The sequence below is a fragment of the Bos grunniens genome, chromosome 24 (assembly GCF_055505025.1).
Source record: "Bos grunniens cultivar Pamir isolate PY7600 chromosome 24, Bosgru_T2T1.0, whole genome shotgun sequence".
Lineage (NCBI taxonomy): Eukaryota > Metazoa > Chordata > Mammalia > Artiodactyla > Bovidae > Bos > Bos grunniens.
The window spans coordinates 47403326-47423386 of NC_141188.1; the positions used below are offsets into that span (position 1 = coordinate 47403326).

The window sequence follows — 20061 nt, forward strand, 5'->3', positions numbered from 1 at the left end:
TGTGTCTCCCTCTCCTAAAATACAGTTGTAAAAGCAGTGATGTCCCTGAGGTATGTGACACTTACAGTACAATCCTTAGGGATCTGAAAGGCACAAATAGTAATATGTTTAAAAGATGAACAGTGATCTATGAAAAAAAAATATTTAAGATCATGTAGCCTTAAAAAAAAGAAAAATCCTTGCATCCCTGGGATAAAGCCCACTTGATCATGGTGTATGATCTTTTTAATGTGTTGCTGGATTCTGATTGCTAGAATTTTGTTAAGGATTTTTGCACCCCAATGTTCATCGCAGCACTGTTTATAATAGCCAGGACATGGAAGCAACCTAGATGTCCATCAGCAGATGAATGGATAAGAAAGCTGTGGTACATATACACAATGGAGTATTACTCAGCCATTAAAAAGAATACATTTGAATCAGTTCTAATGAGGTGGATGAAACTGGAGCCTATTATACAGAGTGAAGTAAGCCAGAAGGAAAAACATAAATACAGTATACTAACGCATATATATGGAATTTAGAAAGATGGTAACAATAACTCTGTATACGAGACAGCAAAAGAGACACTGATGTATAGAACAGTCTTATGGACTCTGTGGGAGAGGGAGAGGGTGGGAAGATTTGGGAGAATGGCATTGAAACATGTAAAATATCATGTAGGAAACGAGTTGCCAGTCCAGGTTCGATGCACGATGCTGGATGCTTGGGGCTGGTGCACTGGGACGACCCAGAGGGTTGGTATGAGGAGGGAGGAGGGAGGAGGGTTCGGGATGGGGAACACATGTATACCTGTGGCGGATTCATTTTGATATTTGGCAAAACTAATACAATTATGTAAAGATTAAAAATAAAATAAAATTAGAAAAAAAAGAAAAGAAAAAACGGTACTCTATGTCATACTCTCTGTTGGAGGCGCAGTGCTGGGCTGGTGAGAGGGTATAAAGCGCCACAGCCTTGACCTTTGTCTAACCTTCTGTTAAAAAACAGATTTAAATATCTAAGAATATTCTTTTAATTTACTTTTCCAAATATTTCAGCTGTGATCATTTCTGTCAAAAAGAAAATTCTTGGGATTTCCCTGGTGGTCCAATGGTTGAGAATCCATCTTGCAATGCAGGGGACTCAGGCTCAATGTCTGATCGGGGGACTAAGATCCCACATATCCCTGGAGCAACTGAGTCCTTGGGCCACAACTAGAGAGTACTCAGCATCTAAGACCCACATAGCCAAATAAACAAACTTTAAAAAAAGAAAGTCTTCGCCTGGTGTGAACTGATCAATGCTAATGCAATAGAGCCATATCCGACCGGTAAGCTAGGAAGCCATATAAGAGTTTCCACAGATAGATACTGATGAATGGTATGGATCTGTGCACCGGTATTTAAGTTGCCCTGAACTGAACTCTTTGAAAGAGATCAAATTGCCAACATCTGCTGGATCATAGAAAAAGGAAGAGAGTTCCAGAAAATCAACTATTTCTGCTTTATTGACTATGCCAAAGCCTTTGACTGTGTGGATCACAATAAACTGTGGAAAATTCTGAAAGAGATGGGAATACCAGAACACCTGACCTGCTTCTTGAGAAACCTATATGCAGGTCAGGAAGCAACAGTTAGAACTGGACATTAAACAACAGACTGGTTCCAAATAGGAAAAGGAGTATGTCAAGGCTGTATATTGTCACCCTGCTTATTTAACTTCTATGCAGAGTACATCATGAGAAACGCTGGGCTGGATGAAGCACAAACTGGAATCAAGAATGTCGGGAGAAATATCAATAACCTCAGATATGCAGATGACACCACCCTTATGGCAGAAAGTGAAGAGGAACTAAAAAGCCTCTTGATGAAAGTGAAAGAGGAGAGTGAAAAAGTTGGCTTAAAGCTCAATATTCAGAAAACGAAGATCATGGCATCTGGTCCCATCACTTCATGGGAAATAGATGGGGAAACAGTGGAAACAGTGTCAGACTTTATTTTGGGTGTTCCAAAATCACTGCAGATGGTGATTGCAGCCATGAAATTAAAAGACGCTTGCTCCTTGGAAGGAAAGTTATGACCAACCTAGATAGCACATTCAAAAGCAGAGACATTACTTTGCCAACAAAGGTCCATCTAGTCAAGGCTATGGTTTTTCCAGTGGTCATGTATGGATATGAACTGGACTGTGAAGAAAGCTGAGTGCCGAAGAATTGATGCTTTTGAACTGTGGTGTTGGAGAAGACTCTTGAGAGTCCTTTGGACTGCAAAGAGATCCAACCAGTCCATTCTAAAGGAGATCAGTCCTGGGTGTTCTTTGGAAAGACTGATGCTAAAGCTGAAACTCCAATACTTTGGCCACCTCATGCGAAGAGTTGACTCACTGGAAAAGACTGATGCAGGGAGGGATTGGGGGCAGGAGGAGAAGGGGACGACAGAGGATGAGATGGCTGGATAGCATCACCGACTCGATGGACGTGAGTTTGGGTGAACTCCGGGAGTTGGTAATGGACAGGGAGGCGTGGAGTGCTGCAATTCATGGGGTCGCAAAGAGTCGGACACGACTGAGCCACTGAACTGAACTGAACTACCCTGAGCCTCCTTACACATACAAACTTGTAAAGTGTTTAAGACAAGAGCGTTAGAGTCAGCTAGGGAAAAGTTTTCCTCTTCTCAAGAACAAACCGTTATCTTCTGTGTTGAAATCTGCAGCTTGACCTTTGTCTAACCTTCACACAAAGATACAGCTAATTCCAGCTAGAAGGCAAGTTTTTAAACCGACATGTCAAGAGCCTACTGTGTCTTTCCGAAGCCTGCTCTTCCTACTTTCCTCACACACAGGCTGTTTGGGAAGCTAGAAGCCCCTGATTCTGAGGGAGGCTCCGAAGCTTGTGTTGAATGTTGTGAGACGCAACAGCACCTATCTGAACACAGTGTCCAAAGTATCTGGTTTCTTGTTGCCTGACTTTTCCAGAGTGAGATCATATAGCTCTCAGTCTTCATGGATTTTCATAACATGCAAGAGTTCTTAAATTCTTGGCAACCATACCTTAAATAGTCCCATTGATAGAGTTGGAAAAGTCTAATAGTTTTATATTTTTAAAAATTACAATGGCTAGGGACATCCCCAATGGTTCAGTGCCTAAGACTCCAGGTTCCCAAGACCGGGGACCTGGGTTTGATCCCTAGTAAGGGAACTAGATCTCAGAAACTGCAACAAAGCTCTGGCACACAGCAACAAAGATCCCACATGTGGCAACAAAGAGCAATGCAGCCAAATAAATAAATAAGCAGACAAATATTTTTTAAAAACAGTGACATGTCATTCTATAAAGCTAACCAACAATTCCTATTATTTAACACCACCCCCACCCCACCTTTTCTTTTGTCAAAGCTGGAGATTTCTAGTATAGCGGAGGAAAGAAAAATGTCAGCCCCTTCCTACTCAGATGAGCTTTTCACTAACATTGAAACTTAGATGATATTTATGCTGTAATAAAATATGTCCAAAAATGGACATTCTGATTATACTTGAGACAGTAAATGAAAATTACAGAAGTTAACTGCAAAAACATCTGCTGCTGCTGCTAAGTTGCTTCAGGCATGTCTGACTCTGTGCAACCCCATAGAGGGCAGCCCACCTGGCTCCCCCGTCCCTGGGATTCTCCAGGCAAGAACACTGGAGTGGGCTGCCATTTCCTTCTCCAAAGAATGAAAGTGAAAAGTGAAAGTGAAGTTGCTCAGTCGTGTCCAACCCTGAGCGACCCCATGGACTGCAGCCTTCCAGGCTCCTCCTTCCATGGGATTTTCCAGGCAAGAGTACTGGAGTGGGGTGCCATTGCCTTCTCCGGCAAAAACATCTACTGGTTGTACAAACAGAGGTACTTTGGATATTGTATATGTTTGGATGTAACTAATATTTTGCTTTGACTGGCTAATGACATCTATAGTTGCTTTTACCAGAAAAATCCATAAATTAATATGCATCCATATACACTTATACCAAGTTTGCACACACCAAGTCTTTTTGACTTTAGAATGAACTTAACTATGTTTATCTATGTACGTGTTCCTGTAATGGGTATCTGAATTCTACATTCACTGTGTAAATCTAATCTGTGAACAAACTGTTGTTTATGCAGGGGAAAAAACTGATAGAGTGGAGCACTGGAAAAAAAAAAGGTCTCTGGGGCTTTCCTGGTGGCTCAGTGGTAAATAATTTACCTTGCAACGCAGGAGACACGGGCTCAATCCCTGGTCCGGGAAGATCCCACATACTCTAGAGCAACTAAGCCTGTGGGCCACAACTACTGAGCCTGTGCTCTAGAGCTCCACAAGAGAAGCCAATGCAAAGAGAAGCCTACGCTTCTCTGAAGCTAGAGAAAAGCCCTCACAGCAACAAAGACCCAGCACAGCCAAAATTAAATAATAAATGCTTTAAAAAAAAAAAGTTTTCTGATAAAAGTGAATAATGTCTTCTCTCAAAAAAAGAAGAAAGAATTAGAAAGTCCAGGAAAAATAAGAATGGAGATCTAAGTATAATATACTACTTCAGGCTTCCCTGATGGCTCATCAGGTAAAGAATTTGCCTGCAATGCAGGAGACACGGGTTCCACCTCTGGGTTGGGAAGATCCCCTGGAGAAGGAAACGGCAACCCACTCCAGTATTTCTTGCCTGGAGAATCCCATAGACAGAGGAGCCTGGCAGGCTACAGTCCAAAGGGTTGCAAAGAGTCAGACACAACTAAGCACGCGCACACACACACACACTTAGCTTTAAAAACAAAAAACCTTTACATGCTGTGGGAATTCCCTGGCAGTCCAGTGGTTAGGACTCTGCACTTTCACTGCTGAGGGTATGGGTTCCACCCCTGGTCAGGGAACTAAGATCCCACAAGTCACATGGCAAAGAAAAATAAAATAAACACTGTGACAACATAAATAATATTTATATTGTTTTTCATTCTGAGTCATTGGGAATATTTGGATTTTTAAAGAATATGCTTGCATCATCTAGACTTTTTTAAAGTTTGGTAACAAACTTTTGTTTTCTTTCCACTTGTTCAGATTTTGTTTCATATATTTCAAAAAGAATTTCCTATTTTTCTGGAGGCTTCTCTGGCAGTCAAAGTGACTGAGACTCTGCTCTTCCAATGCAGGGAGCTTGGGTTTCCTGGTGAGGAAATTAGGATCCCACATGCCTCATGGCCAAAAAAAGAGAAGAATTTCTTATTTTCCTTAGAAGGTAGATCCCATGACTTTCTTATTAAACTCTTACAATGCTAAAACAAGAAAAAAAGATTTGTGATAATTATTTGAAAGCTAGACCCCAGTGGCTGCTCTAGAAAGAATGAACTGGAAGGGACGAATGTCAATGCCTTTATCTTGCATTTTGCCACCAGGCAGGACAGTACCAACTCAAGATCTGGTAAGACCCAGAAAGAACAGATTCCAAAGCAGTCAGAGGTTTGAAGCAGAGGGACAGCCCTGGGTGGTCAGGGGCAACGAGCAAGTTCAGGGGGCCCCAAGCCTTCCCCTGGTCACTCCCCAAGCAGAGGAGAGAGGCCTCGCCCACCGTAGGCACAGGGGTGGGAGAGGATAGGACAGGCAATAGGAAGCTGGTCTGGGCTTAGAGCCTGAGAATCAGGAAGACCATGTCAAAATAAGGACCTAGAAGATACACAAGGTCAGGCCGGGGTCATACCCTCGTGAGGAATATGGGACTGTCCTGAGGCGGGGAGCATCTCCCTCTCCTGGAACAGGTCACCTGTGCAAGGCCCCTCTGACCACAGACCAAAGGCTGGGACTGTCCCTATGTGGCCACCTTCCCTGGAGCCCTGGAAACCACACCCACGGTCCCCGTCTTATTTCAACAAGATACCATCAGCGTTAACCAGGATAAATAACAGCATGGCTTAACCATACAACTGCTGGGAAGGAAAAAGCACATGGGCAAACCCAGCTGGGGACTATCCCAGTTTTAAAGAATATTCCCTTTTCAAATAGATCCACCAAAATGTTCCTTTAAATGAACTTCCCATGGGGCATTTGAACATGATTTATACAGTATGCGCTGACTCATACCTTTTCAGGAACATCTACCTAATTTGACCATGGGCCTCTCAACTTCCATGGAACATTCCTCTCCTGGGCCTGTGATGGCTCCTGTGAGGGTTCAATCCCTATATTTCTGCCCCTCTTTCTCTGACCACTCTCTACTCCTGCCAAAACAAGGTAGTCACCAATAGTGCTTCTCTGGGGTCCTCTTATCTCTTGATTCTTTCTCCTTGAGTAACTGTCAACCACTTCCTTTAATTGTCATCTCTGTGCTGATAATAGTTGACAATCACAAGTGCTCGCTATGTGCCAGGCGTGCACAGAACTCTGATTTAATCTTCACAACAGTCCTAGAGTATCAACATTGGTATTATCCTCATTTTTCGACATGGAAAAACAGAATGAGAGTTGAAGTTATCTGCCCAAGGTCACTCAGCTATAAGGGGCAGATGGGGATTTAAACCTGACCATCAGTCTGAGTGAACTCCGGGAGTTGGTGATGGACAGGGAGGCCTGGCGTGCTGCAATTCATGGGTGCAAAGAGTCGGACACGACTGAGCAACTGAACTGAGCTGAACTGAGGCCACCTGAGAGCCTCTGCTGTTCCAGGCACTGTCTTTCCTGGACACCCTTTCCCAGGCACTGGGGCCACCTCCACCAAGTTCTCAAACCTAGGATCAGGGCATACTCATTGTTTGTACTGGTTGTTCAAATATTAACATATCCCCAAAGCCTGCTGTCTGGCCCCTGTTCCTTCCCCAGGACCTCCCCATATCCAGCAACCCTGGCACTGTCCTGAAAGCCGAGGGCTGCTGCAGGGGGTTCAGGATGCTGCGAGTCTCAGTCTTCACCAGTGCTACCCCTGTGGTTAATATTGTCAATATCACTTCTGCCTCCTCCTCCTTCTCTCCCCACAAACCAGTTCCTCATCTGACTTCCTTCTTTCTGGGGCCAGTACCCCACTCTCCTGCTCACCTTACTTAGAGCCTGCTCCGAGCCTTTCTTTCCTTTCCCCCACTGCCCGGCTTCAATTGGTGACCTGGTCCCGTGGCTTTGATTTCTCTCACCCTCTGCCATTCCTTTCATTGGTCTCCTGTCCCTTCCCTATGATTTCCATCCTGGAACAGACCCTTTCTGCCCCTTGGCCCCTGCTAGAACTCTCCCATCCCTCAGCCCCTTTGTCCTCTATATCCCTGAGGACAGGCATTCAAGACTAAAGTCCACCCTCCCTGCTGGCTTCCTAATGATGAATGTACCTTCGACCCAAGACAGTGCTCTTATCCCTGAAAATGCCACCTCTATACAGAGAACGTATTTTCTCAAATATTTGTTCAATTCAATCAGCTGATACCCACTCGGGTTTCCAAAGCTTTCTACCTTATACCATCACAACCTTCTTGTCCTTGAAGCGTGGGTTGCTGCCATCCCCTCAGTAATAACAACAGCCTTGCTCCCCACTCTCTACCCATCCTTGAGAATATGAGAGCATCTCAAGCAGCCCCTAAGGTCTCCAATAGTTTCCCTTCTGCCCCTTTTCTCTCAAATCTGGGCTGACTGTCCCGTCTGCCTGGTTCCTGACCATCCGAAGCACCATCGCAGTGCTGGAGGCTCAGTGGTGGCACTCAGCGCAGACCCCCCAAAAGCTCATGGTTGGAGCTGAAGGAGAAAGATAGCCACATGAAGAGTTAAATGATGTCTCAGCATCTACATCTGATGGTGCCAAAGGAACTCTCACTGAGCACCAGCCTCATTGAAAGCACTCAGTGAACACTTGGTCTATGCAGAGTCCTGCTGCACTGTTTAATAGCTCTACAGTCTTGGGAATGTTGCTCAACCTGTTTGCCACTCAGTTTCCTCATCTGTAAAATGGGATAGTCAATAAGGTACCCCATAGGGTATCTGAGACTTAAATGAGTGGTATATGTAAAGTGTTTAGCACAGTGCTTGCCACAGACTCTATACACAGTAATGTTAGCTATTACTGTTTTTATTACTTGACATAAAAATCATGTGAAATTAGAAATGGAAGATATCTTTGCAAACTATCTCTCAGGATCTTATATGTTTTGAAAGTAAAAGCTCAGAGGGGGAGGGGGGGTAGTAAAAACCCAGAAAATTCTCTACCCTGGACCTTTACCCAATCTCTAACTCCCAACACAGACCTCATGTCTGCCTCCTCCCCTAACCATTCCTGCAAGACTGCCTCTGGGAGCAGCTGGGGGCTGCCTTCCTGTGGCATCCTCTGAGGATGGAGGCCGCAGCTCTCAACCCACTACATGCCCTGTCCGTTTTATAGGTCCACTGTACTCATTCGACAGCTATCAGCTGAGATCTTACTGGCATCAGCCCGTGCAAGGGGCAGTGGCACTGAAAGCCAGACAACAGCTGTCTACAAGGTGCTCACATGCTTGCAGGCCCCCAACCTCAAAACTATAAAGGACAAAAACTATGAAGGAATACAACATGCACTATCGGGCGCAATCAGGAAGGGCTTCCCTGAAGAGAAGACACTGGGCAGAGACCTGAAAACTGAATGCTACATATTGAAGGGAAGAAAAACAGGGCTCTCTGTGCTGTTTTTTTCCCACAGCGCCTGGCATGGGACCCAGAGATCCTTTATTCCACCAAAGAATTCACAGGCCTCCTCCAGGGGCCAGCTCCAAGGCCATGCACCCTCTCTGTGAAGCTGCTTGGGGTGAGAGGACCATACCCCACAGGTAGGCATTGCCTAAGGAGAACCCCAAAAACTCCAGGAAAAGGGACTTCTCAAGGCAGAGTGTAAACTGTGTCCCCCAGGTCACAGGGCCAAGTTTCTCTATGTAGCACTCTCCATGGGGGACAGGAACTTGTTAGGCGCTATGAGGCTAAAGGGGGAGCCATCAGGGTTGCTTTCCTTTCAGCTTCCCTGATAGCTCAGTTGGTAAAGAATCTTCCTGCAATGCAAGAGACCCCAGTTCAATTCCTGGGTCAGGAAGATACTCTGGAGAAGAGATAGGCTACCCACTTCAGTATTGGGCTTCCCTTGTGGCTCAGCTGGTAAGGAATCCGCCTGCAATGTGGAAGACCTGGATTCAATCCCTGGGTTGGAAAGATCCCCTGGAGAAGGGAAAGGCTACCCACTCCAGTATTCTGGCCTGGAGAATTCCATGGACTGTAGTCCATGGGGTGGCAAAGAGTCAGACAGAGGGAGCAACTTTCACTTCACATCTGGATTGCAGGTAAGGAGATGGGGCGGCTTGGCAGCAGTAGCTCAGTCTGGAGACAAGCTGACTTTCTGCTCCTGCCTTAAAAGGATGAGGGTGGCTCCTCTAAATGAGGGGGTACAGACTGTTGAGGGGCACCTGGGGAGCGAGAGGACAGGGGGGGAAGAGGACTGGACAGAGGAGAAGAGGACTGAACTGACGCCTCCTGGTTGGGCCCGTCCTCGGGCTCAGATGCCCCCACCAGCTCGCAGGATCTTACACACGCACCAGCCTCCCCCTGGATAGGGGGACAGGGGGCAAAGGCTGGCAGGGGCTCAGGAAACGGGGCTACGAGACCGGCAAAGCTTCTGCTAAAGAACCCCGCTAATGTCTGCAGGCTTGGACAGGCTGTACATTTCCGCGGACCTGGAAAAGCCAAACAACCCGGCCAAGTTTACCGCACGTTCTCTGACCCACGTTACCCTCCAAATCTGCTCACAGCGGAGCCTCCGGGACCACCCTGCGACTGCCCCAGAACGGGTGGCTCCTCCCTTTGGGTCTCGGTTTCCCCAGGTGTGAGATGAGGGGTGAATGTCCCAGCTATAAGGCTACACCTGTCTGAGGTGACCCGGGGCGCGGACGGCCGAGGGAGACCCTGCGAACCGGACCCCGGGGACCCGCGGACGCGCGGCGGGCTGGGGGCAGCGCAGAGAGGGGCCGGCGGCGGCCAGTCCGATCGGATTCTGCTCCGGACAGGGGCCCACGGCTCCCTTCAGGGCCCCCAGCTCCCAAGCCGGGCGATGGGCCCCTCGCCTCGCTGACTTACCCAAAAGTTCCCCTTGAACAGTGAGCCTGTCATGGCTGGCTAGCGAGCAGCGAGGAGAACCAGAGCAGGCGCGCGGGGACGAGGACTGTCAGGACCCGCCAGCCCGGCCGCGCACCCGAAACTAAGCCCCGCCCACGCCACCGCGAGCCCCGTCCCGCCCCGCGCCCCGCCCCGCCCCACACACAACCCATCTGCCCCGCCCCACACACTACCCATCTGCCCCGCCCCGCCTGCCCCGAGCCTCACCGCCCGGCCCCGCCCAGCTCCCCCGTTCCGCCCCGCCCCCGCACTGCGCTCCGCCCTACCCAGCTTCCCCGCCCGACCTGCCCCGAACCGCAATCGCCCAGCTGCCCTGCTCGGCCCCGCCCACGCCACCGCCTGCCCCGCCCACCCTCGTGCCCCGCCCTGGCCCGGCCCCCGCCCCGCTCAGCTCCCCCGCTCCGCCCCGCCCCATACCACCCATCCGCCCCGACCCGCCTGCCCCAGCCGCTTCGCCCGGCCCCGGCCCCGCCCCCACCCCCGCTCCGTCCCCGGAGCCCCGCTCCCCGGCCCCGCCCCCGCGCCAAGCACTCCCACACACACCCAGCGCCCCGTCCCGCTCCCCACACCCCTCAGCGGTCATCAGCACCCAGCACCCCACACTCCTGCCCGAGCCGCGTCCCGGGTCTGCCCGCACCCTGCACTCGTCCCGCGCGGAAGAGAGAGGCGGCCCGCGGGTTAGGCCCTACGGTGTCAGGAGTCAGTCAGTTAGCCCTACGTCCCCCTCCTTCAGGAGACCTTTAAAGATTGGAAGGAACCGATTCTGTCGCCTCCCCGAATTCGGCTCGGTTCCTGCCCACAGCTCCCTCCTCCTTTGACCCAGTTCCTGGCGGAGATATCCAGGCTCTGCGCGCTGGTGGAAGGAGCCCCCGTCGGATCCGAGGTGGTCCCTGGGACCGCGCGTGGCCTCCGTGAAGCCTGAGCACTGACAACGCTGTCGGCCGCGTCAGGTGTGGACGCTTCAGCTAGTGAAGTGCGGGATCCCAGAGGCACCCGCCACAGGTAAGCATGTTTTAGTCCAAAAGTCATGGAAAGGTCATTGGCCCTTGACTCCATGTCCTTCAGTGGGGTCCTTACAAGGTGTCCAGGAACTCAGCTCCTCCCCAACCCTTCCGCATTCTTATGATCCAGACCCAAGACCCTTCTCCACCAATCCCTCCATAAGTATGATGTCCCAGCGTCCTTCCTCTTCCTGCATTCTCCTAGTAGAACACCCTCATAAACATAACCCAGGGCAAGTCAGACCCATCCCCGCTTTGCAGTGATAAGGCACTCTAGGACAAAGTACCTGCGCTACCTGTCCTGAACCAAAACTGAGGCCCACAGAGGCTGATTGACGTGGCCAAGATCACAAGGTATTTAAAGTATGAGGAGCTCGATTACAGCTCTGCCCCTCTAAACAGAATCAGAGCCAAAGATAGAGGTCATTCCTGAGGCAGATCCACTCAAGGAGGGGAGGATGAAGGTCAAGAGAGCCAGACCCCAGCCTCAGACCTGGAGAGGCAAACTGTGCCTCTGAGCAGCTTCTAGCTTGGGACAGACACAGTGAAGACAGGCTGGGGTGATTTGAAGGGCAGCTGGAAGGTTTGCCCTCACCCACCCCCGTGATGAAATCCCACCAAGAGTCATCTGCAAAAACAGAGATGGAGAGGTGGCCTTCAGTTCTGGGTCACTCCCAGGACATGCATCCATTCATCTGGTTGTTCAACTCTTTGGAAAGCAGTGAGGTTAGAAGGAAGAAAGGGAAGCCTGACAGCATCATCAGGGGCACCAGGAGAACAGGCTCAACAGGAGGGGTAAAAAATAGTGCCAACTGAGGAAATATGCTGAAGTGCCACAGATAGCATCAAGGTTTTTCCTGGGAGTTTTGCATATTTTGGAACAAATATTTTAAATAAAATTCTAATTGTTTAAACTTTCATTTTTAACATTTTGTTTGACCTCTGAGGGTACATTGTACTTGATTTTCGTGGCTCAGATCCCACAAGGTCCCCGGAATTTTAACTCTCTTCCACCACCTGGTGGCAAGATTGGGAATTTCAAATGGTTGTCCACAGTCAGAAAACATTCCTCATTCATTCCTAATTTATAAACCTCATCACCTCAACACGTGTTGGGAATAAAAAGACAAGTAATATGGGGATTCTCCAGGCAAGAATACTGGAGTGGGTTGCCATTTCCTTCTCCAGGGAATCTTCCCAACCCAGGGATCGAACCTGGGTCACCTGCATCGCAGGCAAATTCTTTACCATCTGCACCACCAAGGAAGCCCCCAAGGGTCTATAACAAATTTGGGACATTTTACTAATGAAGTTAAATAACACTACTACAGCAATAACACTACTCCAGGAAGATCCCCTGGAATAGGAAATGGCAACCCGCCCCAGTATTCCTGCCTGGAGACTCTCATGGACAGAGGAGCCTGGCAGACCACAGTCCATGGGGTTGCAAAGAGTCAGACTACAGCAATTATGGAATAATGAATTTAATATAAACCACTGTTAACATTTTGGCATTATCTCTTTCAATAATATACATTTGCATGGTTGGCAGGCAGATTATTAACCTCTGGATCACCAGGGAAGTCCTACATTTGCATTTTTAAGCTTGTACTGTACAGATATGAGTCTTGCTTTTGTAACTTAACAATATTTCATTAGTATTTTCTAAAATCCTTTAATACACCTTTCCTAACATAAAGTTTGATAGCACATGGTGCTGGCTGAATGGACAGGACAGACACTCTTTCATGAAAAAATTGAAAATCTCTGTGAAAAGAAATTTTGCCTATTGCCAAAATTTTTAATGCTCCTTTTTTTTTTTTTTTTTGCCACAAGCCTTGCAGTGAAAGCATTGAGTCCTAACCACTGGAGCCCCAAGGAATTTCCTAAGTGCTCCTAAGTTTTGATCCAACAATTCCATGTTAGAATTTATCCTCCAGATATCCTCATATGTGCAAAGTGAAATATGTATATAATTATTTATAGCAGCATGGTTATTCTGGCAAAAGATTTGAAAGAACTAAATGCTATCAGTGGAGGACTAGCTCAATAGATTGTAATATATCTATACAATTAAATCATATTCAAGCATTTAAAAAATGAGGAAGCTCTGTGTTTTGATATGGAACAATCACCAGCTATAAAGTAGGGGAAAAACAAGATGCGAAACAAACTGCCATTTGGGTAAGGAGGAAAGAGAATAGACACACGTGTTTTAAATACTCCTCTTATGCAGGGGTGAATGGGGCAGAGGGACACAGGAGGGAAGAAAACCCACTTTTCACTTCATGCTCTCTGGACCTCTGAGTTTATACAATGTGAGTGTATTTCAAACCTCCAACAAATTAAAAAGCAAAATCTTCAGTATCACTTTTTAACTTTTGCATAATTTCCCATCAAGTGGATATACCAATACTTTCTTAGCATTCTCTTAATGCTTTGAGAAATATTACTGATAAATATCTTTTACATAAATTTTTGTTAAAATTCCTCGTAATATTCACAGAAGCACTATTCACAATAGCCAAGACATGGAAACCTAAATGTCCAACGACAGATGAATGGATAAAGGTGTGGTACATATATACAATGGAATACTACTCAGCCATAAATAAGAATGAAATAATGCCATTTTCAGCAATATGGATGCCACTAGAGATTATCATACCAACTGAAGTCACAAAGAGAAAGACAAGTATGATACCACTTATATGTGAAATCTAAAATCTGACACAGACGAGCCTATCTACAAAACAGAACAGACTCGTGGACATAGAGAACAAACTAGTGGTTGTCAAGGGAGAGAGGTTTGGGGAGGGATGGAGTGGGAGGGTAGGGTTAGCAGATTTAAGCTATTATACTGGAATGGATAAACAACAAAGTCTTACCGAATACCACAGAGAACTATATTCAAATACCTATGATAAACCATAATGGAAAATATTTTAAAAAAGAATGTGTGGGTGTGTATGTGTGTGTGTATATACACACACACATAACTGATTCACTTTGCTGTACTGCAGAAATTAACACACTGAAAATCAACTATACCTCAAAAAAGTTTCTCATAATCACAGGTTAAATAATATAATTTTAAAGTTTTTGAAATAAAGCTGTCAAATTGTTTTCCAAAGAGTTGTAAAGGAAAGGGAGGCTTCCCCAGAAGGAATTAGGGATCTTTCCCTTGAAATAGGATAAATGGATGGTGAGTGACAAAAATAACAAATGCCCACTAAAATCACTTTTCCTTTCACACTTTAAAAAGTCAGTCTGCATTCCTCTTCCTACTCTGCCAACTCGCCTTAGTTGTTCTTTCTTGAAGCACTGCCTGCTTCTTTTCTCTGCTCTCCTCACAAAGCCACGTTTCCCCATCAGAATTAAGTCCCAAATGCCCGTGTGTGGCCATCAAGACCTTCCCTACCCTGACCTTTGCCACTTCACTCCCCGGCTTCCTCCCCTGTCCCCACCCTAGGCCAATCTGGCTTTTCTGCCACCCAAACTGTGCTGCTCCTTTGCAGGCTGCCTGGGTCTCTCTTCTCAAATTCTATCTCAGCACCACTTTCCCACCTTCTCCAGCCCTTAGTCTTCTCATTTCTTGAATTTCTAGAACGTGTCATCCTTATTACACTAACTAGCCCTTGATGAGATATGACGTTTTTTTCTCCAATTTCTGTTCCTCGTGGATAGCTTACCTCCCCAAGAAGACTGCAAAGCCCCTCAAGATAAGGATGCTATTTTCTTATGTACTCTCATGGATTAGACAATGATAGTACCAGACAGGGAATTCAACCAGCTCTCCCTGATCATTAACAGCAGTACTGGACTTCCTTGGTGACATGAAGGATAGGAACCCACCTGCCAATGCAGGGGACACGATCCCTAGTCTGGGAAGATTCCACATGCTATGGAGCAACTAAGCCCATGCCCCACAAATAATGAAGCCTGTGAGCCTAGAGCCCCAGCTCCACAAGAGAAACTACCTGTAGTGAGAAGCCTGCTCTTGGCAATGAAGAGTAGCCCCCACTTGCCACGACTAGAGAAAGCCTGTGCAGAGCAACAAGGACCCAGTGCAGCCAAAAATTAATTACTTAATTTAAAAAACAGCAGTCAGTACCAATTTTTACTTCAGTTCCCATAGCCTGATCCCTCCCTTCCAGGAGACAGGGGCAAACCTGGCCAAGGAGCTAAAGCCAGGATCTGAGAAGCAGGACCTGGCCAGGCAGGGGACAGAGGGCAGCAGTAAGTCAATGTCAAAAGCAGAGAGGTTGGATTTCATCACTAAGATTAGAAGCTGAGTAGATTCATGAGTGGAGCAGAGGGTCAAAACAAGACATGAATAGTATACAAAGCGAAAACTTCCAGGAGGAGGCTTCAGTACCCAGGGGCTAGCTGTCTGCAACAAAGCACGGGTGAGGGTGGTCTGCCCTTTGTACTGTTGGGGCACAAGGCAGACCACCCCCAAAATATCCTCAGCGGCATGATTTTGAATGTTACTTAAGAAATTGCAAATCCAAGGAGGACACTGTAACACCTGTCTCCCTGAAATCAGGAAATAAATCTCCCATTTGAAAGGTCCCCTCTGTGTACCAGGAGGTTAAAAGACATCCTTACGGCAGAGATAGGAAATTCAGGGCCAAGAAGTCTGTATAAACAAAACTTGTTATGCTTCTTTTATTTACAAGCCCAAATCCAAACTCTGTTTAGACTCACTTATTAAGCACCCATAGCCTAAGTTTGTCCTGATAATTCCTCTCAAATTTATTGTCTAAAAAGCATAAAATTTACCTGCTTTAGCCATGTCTTATATCCCATTTCTGAGACCTCCATGTGCATCAATTAAAATTTGTTACTTCTCTCATTAATCTGTCTGGTGTCAAATTTATCAGTAGGCCAGTCAAATGCAGTGCGAGGGAAAAATTCCCCCTTCTTGACACCTTTTAAGTTTAGAATTTTCTTGAATGAAGGAACTCAGATGTGTTCCTGACTGAAGTAATTTAAAGGCGGAAAAACTTTGATATTCACTGTTACATAAGACAACCTACTATCTATAGGGCTTTTTTCAACAGAAGCCACCTTTTCAGACAGACAAGCTGAAGAACAGAAGAGGACTTCCTGGTGGCCCAGTGGTTCAGAATCCACTTGCCAATGCAGGGGACACAGACTGATCCCTGGCCCAGGAATATCCCACATACAGCAGGGCAACTAAGCCCAAGAACCACAACTACTGAAGCCCGTCTGTGCTACAACCCGTGCTATGCAACAAGGGAAGCCATCACAATGAGAAGCCCAAGCACAACAACTACAGTAGCCCTTGCTTATCCAAACTAGAGAAAGCCCGCAATGCAGCAACAAAGACCCAGTGTGGCCAAAAAAAAAAAAAAGAGAGGAAATTTATGGTACTTTTACCCTGTTAAGAACTCATATCCAGCATGTACATAATGTACATGTATGGTGTGTGTGTGTGTATAAAACTTGTAAAATCTAGAAGAAAAATAAAAAACCAAGACTTTCTAGAGCTTATTGGATTATAATTCAAAGTACAAAATAATTAACCATGAATTTATACTGACATAAGTAGGTAACTGAATATATAAACAATACGTAAATCTTTTGTGCAGAAAAATTTCAAGTATAACTGAATCACTTTGTTGTACACCTAAACTAACACCAATATTGTAAATCAACTGTAAGACAGAGGATGAGATGGTTGGGTAGCATCACCAACTCAATGGACATGAGTTTGCACAAACTGGGAGGTTAGTGAAGGACAGGGAAGCTGTCCTTCATGCTGCAGTCCATGGGGTCGCAAAGTCAGACACAACTGAGCAACTGAACAACATAAAACAAGTTTTCCTCTAGCCAAAAGCCAATCCATCCACAAACTCCTCCAGGTCTACCAGTAGGTTATTTTATCTACTGCATTCCGTGTGTGTTTCTGTGTAGTAACTGCACAATATTTACGAAGTCATTAAATGTTTTTTGCCCTCCCACCGTAACTGTTAAATAACCTAAATGAAATGGTACTTGTCTTGCTCACTTTGCATGTTCTTTAGTGTTAATCTCAACAGTTGATGCTCAATAAACTAAGCACTATTTAAATATGCCTATCTTAATATTCCTATAAATTATACCCTTGAAAGAGACATGAGACTTCACTTTATTATCAAAAGATTTTAAAACGTAAATCTGAAAGCCATAAAACCTCAAATTTCAAAGGTCAAGTACCTTTTAAGACATTTACCACTCCTCTATAAGCTGTACAAAATACATTTGGACAGGCCACTTGGCTGCCACACAGGAAGGCCGTTAGGCAAAGTATTCAGGCCTGCCTGTCCAGAAGATTCAGGTGCCCATGAGGTAACCCATCACATTAGTTTGAGTGGTTTTAAAAAAACTGCACTTGAGTCTCAGAATTTGCTGCTCCTGGTTCATTGCTGTAATTTTTTTTTTATGTATAACATAACCACATTTAACAATGTATTCCAGTATCAAAGAGCAAAGTTCAACAATGCAAACCACAATTATTGCACCAACCTAACATTACAATCACAAACAATGCATTATATATAAGCGATTCCTCTTTCAATATCACTGAGCCTACCCTGTGTTGTAACTAGAATATAGAACAGGCATTTGACAGCTCTAGTTTTCTTCCTATAAAGAAACGACAAATGGTTTCTGTTGGATCCTTCCCAATAGAGATTTCAGCAAGATAGAAACAAAGCTTCTTAACTAGAAGGAGCTACAGCAAAGTACATTTCACGTGGGAAGTTTCACATCGTCCTTCAGAGATTCCAGCATAGAATGAGGTGTTCAGCAACCAGGGCATAAACAGCATCACTTCAAATTCCTTCCTAGCTCTAGGGTTTGTTAAAGTTATCAGGCTATTTTAATAGTTTTAAAAAGTTTCAGGTTACTGAAGTAATGTGAATCTTTGCTCAGTCTTCACATTAACACACCTCCATGACACCAGTATAAACTCTTCAGAAACTCATGTTTGTATAAGGCACAGGAGTAAAACACCTGGGAGCTGTTCCATACCTATCAGATGTGTGAAATCAGCTCCAGTTAAATGATGGCCTTTTCTGGGCTTGAGTTTAAACTGAGTTCAGGCGTGCTGGAACTTACAAACAGGGGATACTTGAATCACACAGGCAGAACTCTTCTCATCACTATGATGAACAACTGTAGTTGTTCAGCGACTAAGTATACCTGAAAGATTGAAGGCAGGAAGAGGAGACGGCAGATGAGATGGCCAGATGGCTTGCTCAATGGACATGAGCCTGAGCAAGCAATAAAATGAGCTGATCTTTAGGTAAATAAAATGAGGGGAAGGGCCACAACTCTTAATCCACATGATCAAAGACTTAAATGACTTTCCAAATTCATACAGCTTATGAACAGAAACTGGCCTACATGAGCAAACTCACACATTCTTTCCACATGGCACACTTGGTGTGTCTCATTACCATCAGACAAATCAAACTACAACTGTTCAGGGACTTCCTTAGTGGTGCAGTGGATCAGAATCCACCTGCCACTGCAAGGTACACGGGTTCAATCCCTGGGCCATGAAGAGTGCACATGCAGCAGAGCTAGGCCCATGCTCTACAGTGCACCCGCCTAGAGCCTGTGCAAGAGCCCATGCACTGCAACTGGAGAAAGCCCGAGCCAACCAACAAAGACCCAATGCAGTCAAAATAATTTTTAAAAACTAGATCTCAAAATATTCTGCTTATACAGATTCTGAGAGGAAGGTAAAAATAAACATTTTTGCTTTCTTCAGCTGTCATAAGCAAAATCTCTTTATCCCAAATCATAATCTATACTGTAATGATAAATATGGGTGTGTAGTGTGTCCACATGCAAAATTCTTAACTACTGGGTGAAATCAATAGATCACATACATAATGTAAAAATGGCACAATGAAAACCGCAATATACAATTGATAGAAGAAATAAAGTCAGCTGCTTTTAGAGAGCAGAAAGTTGGGGGTAGACAAACAACGGATGGCCCTTTTTTCATCAACAGCCCTGTCCTTGATTCTGCCTATGGTACCCAGTTTGTTTCAGTATTGCTGTGAAGGGTTTGTGTCTTTCTTTTTGGCTGGGGGGAGGACAATCTACCACTGGACCACCAGGGAAGTCCCATGTGAAGACATTTTTTAGATGATTAACTCTTTAATAAAAAAGCATTAGACTTTGAGTGAACTCCATTACTCTCCATAAGGGCGGGTCTCATTGCCATTGAAAGACCTGAGGTCTACTGTGGGAGAAGGAATTGTACCTCCAAATGGAACACTTCCCTAAGTCTCCAACCTGCCCACCTACCCTTTCAAATTTGCCAACACCATAATCTCTGTACACAACTACACTTAGGTTTCATTTCTCGAGAACTCTAATACGTGAATTAAGCTCTTAGGTGACAGCAAACCTTCACAACTCTTAACAGAAAATAGTTACCTCTGTGACTGTAAAAATTTCCTAAATAAGACCAAACAGGCTAACCATGAAAACCTGATCACTTCATAATTAAGAACTGCAGTGTATGAAAGCTATTTTAAAGCAAAGATATTGACATGTTCACAACTTTATTCATTCTGATACCTACTTTTGCAATTTTTGTCGTAATATTTTATTCTGCACTTAGCATTTTTTTTCATTTCTTTGAAAACCTTAGTTGCCCTATTTTTTTTTTTTTACTGATTACAGTACCTCTTCATGCAGATCAGTCTCCTGGGCAGAGAAGCCAGTCAGGCTTTTCACATTATCAAATATGAACTTTGCCTCTTATGGCCAGTTAGTGAATTTCTCTTTAATCAATCAAAAAACACTCTGGAATCGTGCAAAGAACTCAGTCATAAATATTATGTAGGCCTGCTAACTTTAATAAAGTAAAAAAAGCTAAGAAACATATTTACCAATTCCTCAAAGTAATCTCAGTTCTTTTAAAGAATCAATCTATAGAAAACCAC

General features: G+C 45.3%; 1 protein-coding gene across 3 annotated transcripts in view; it reads right to left on the bottom strand.

Annotated features, from left to right (window-relative positions):
• Positions 1-10169, bottom strand: part of PSTPIP2 (proline-serine-threonine phosphatase interacting protein 2) — a 94538-nt gene extending 84369 nt beyond the window's left edge. For all 3 annotated transcript variants that reach the window (XM_086373357.1, XM_086373355.1, XM_086373354.1), the window contains exon 1: positions 10047-10169. Coding sequence is in view for 2 of the 3 variants with exons in the window: in XM_086373355.1 (XP_086229481.1) it covers positions 10047-10079 (33 nt within the window). In the remaining variant the exon portion in view is untranslated. The remainder of the gene's footprint in view (positions 1-10046) is intronic.
• Between the last annotated feature and the right edge of the window lie 9892 nt (positions 10170-20061).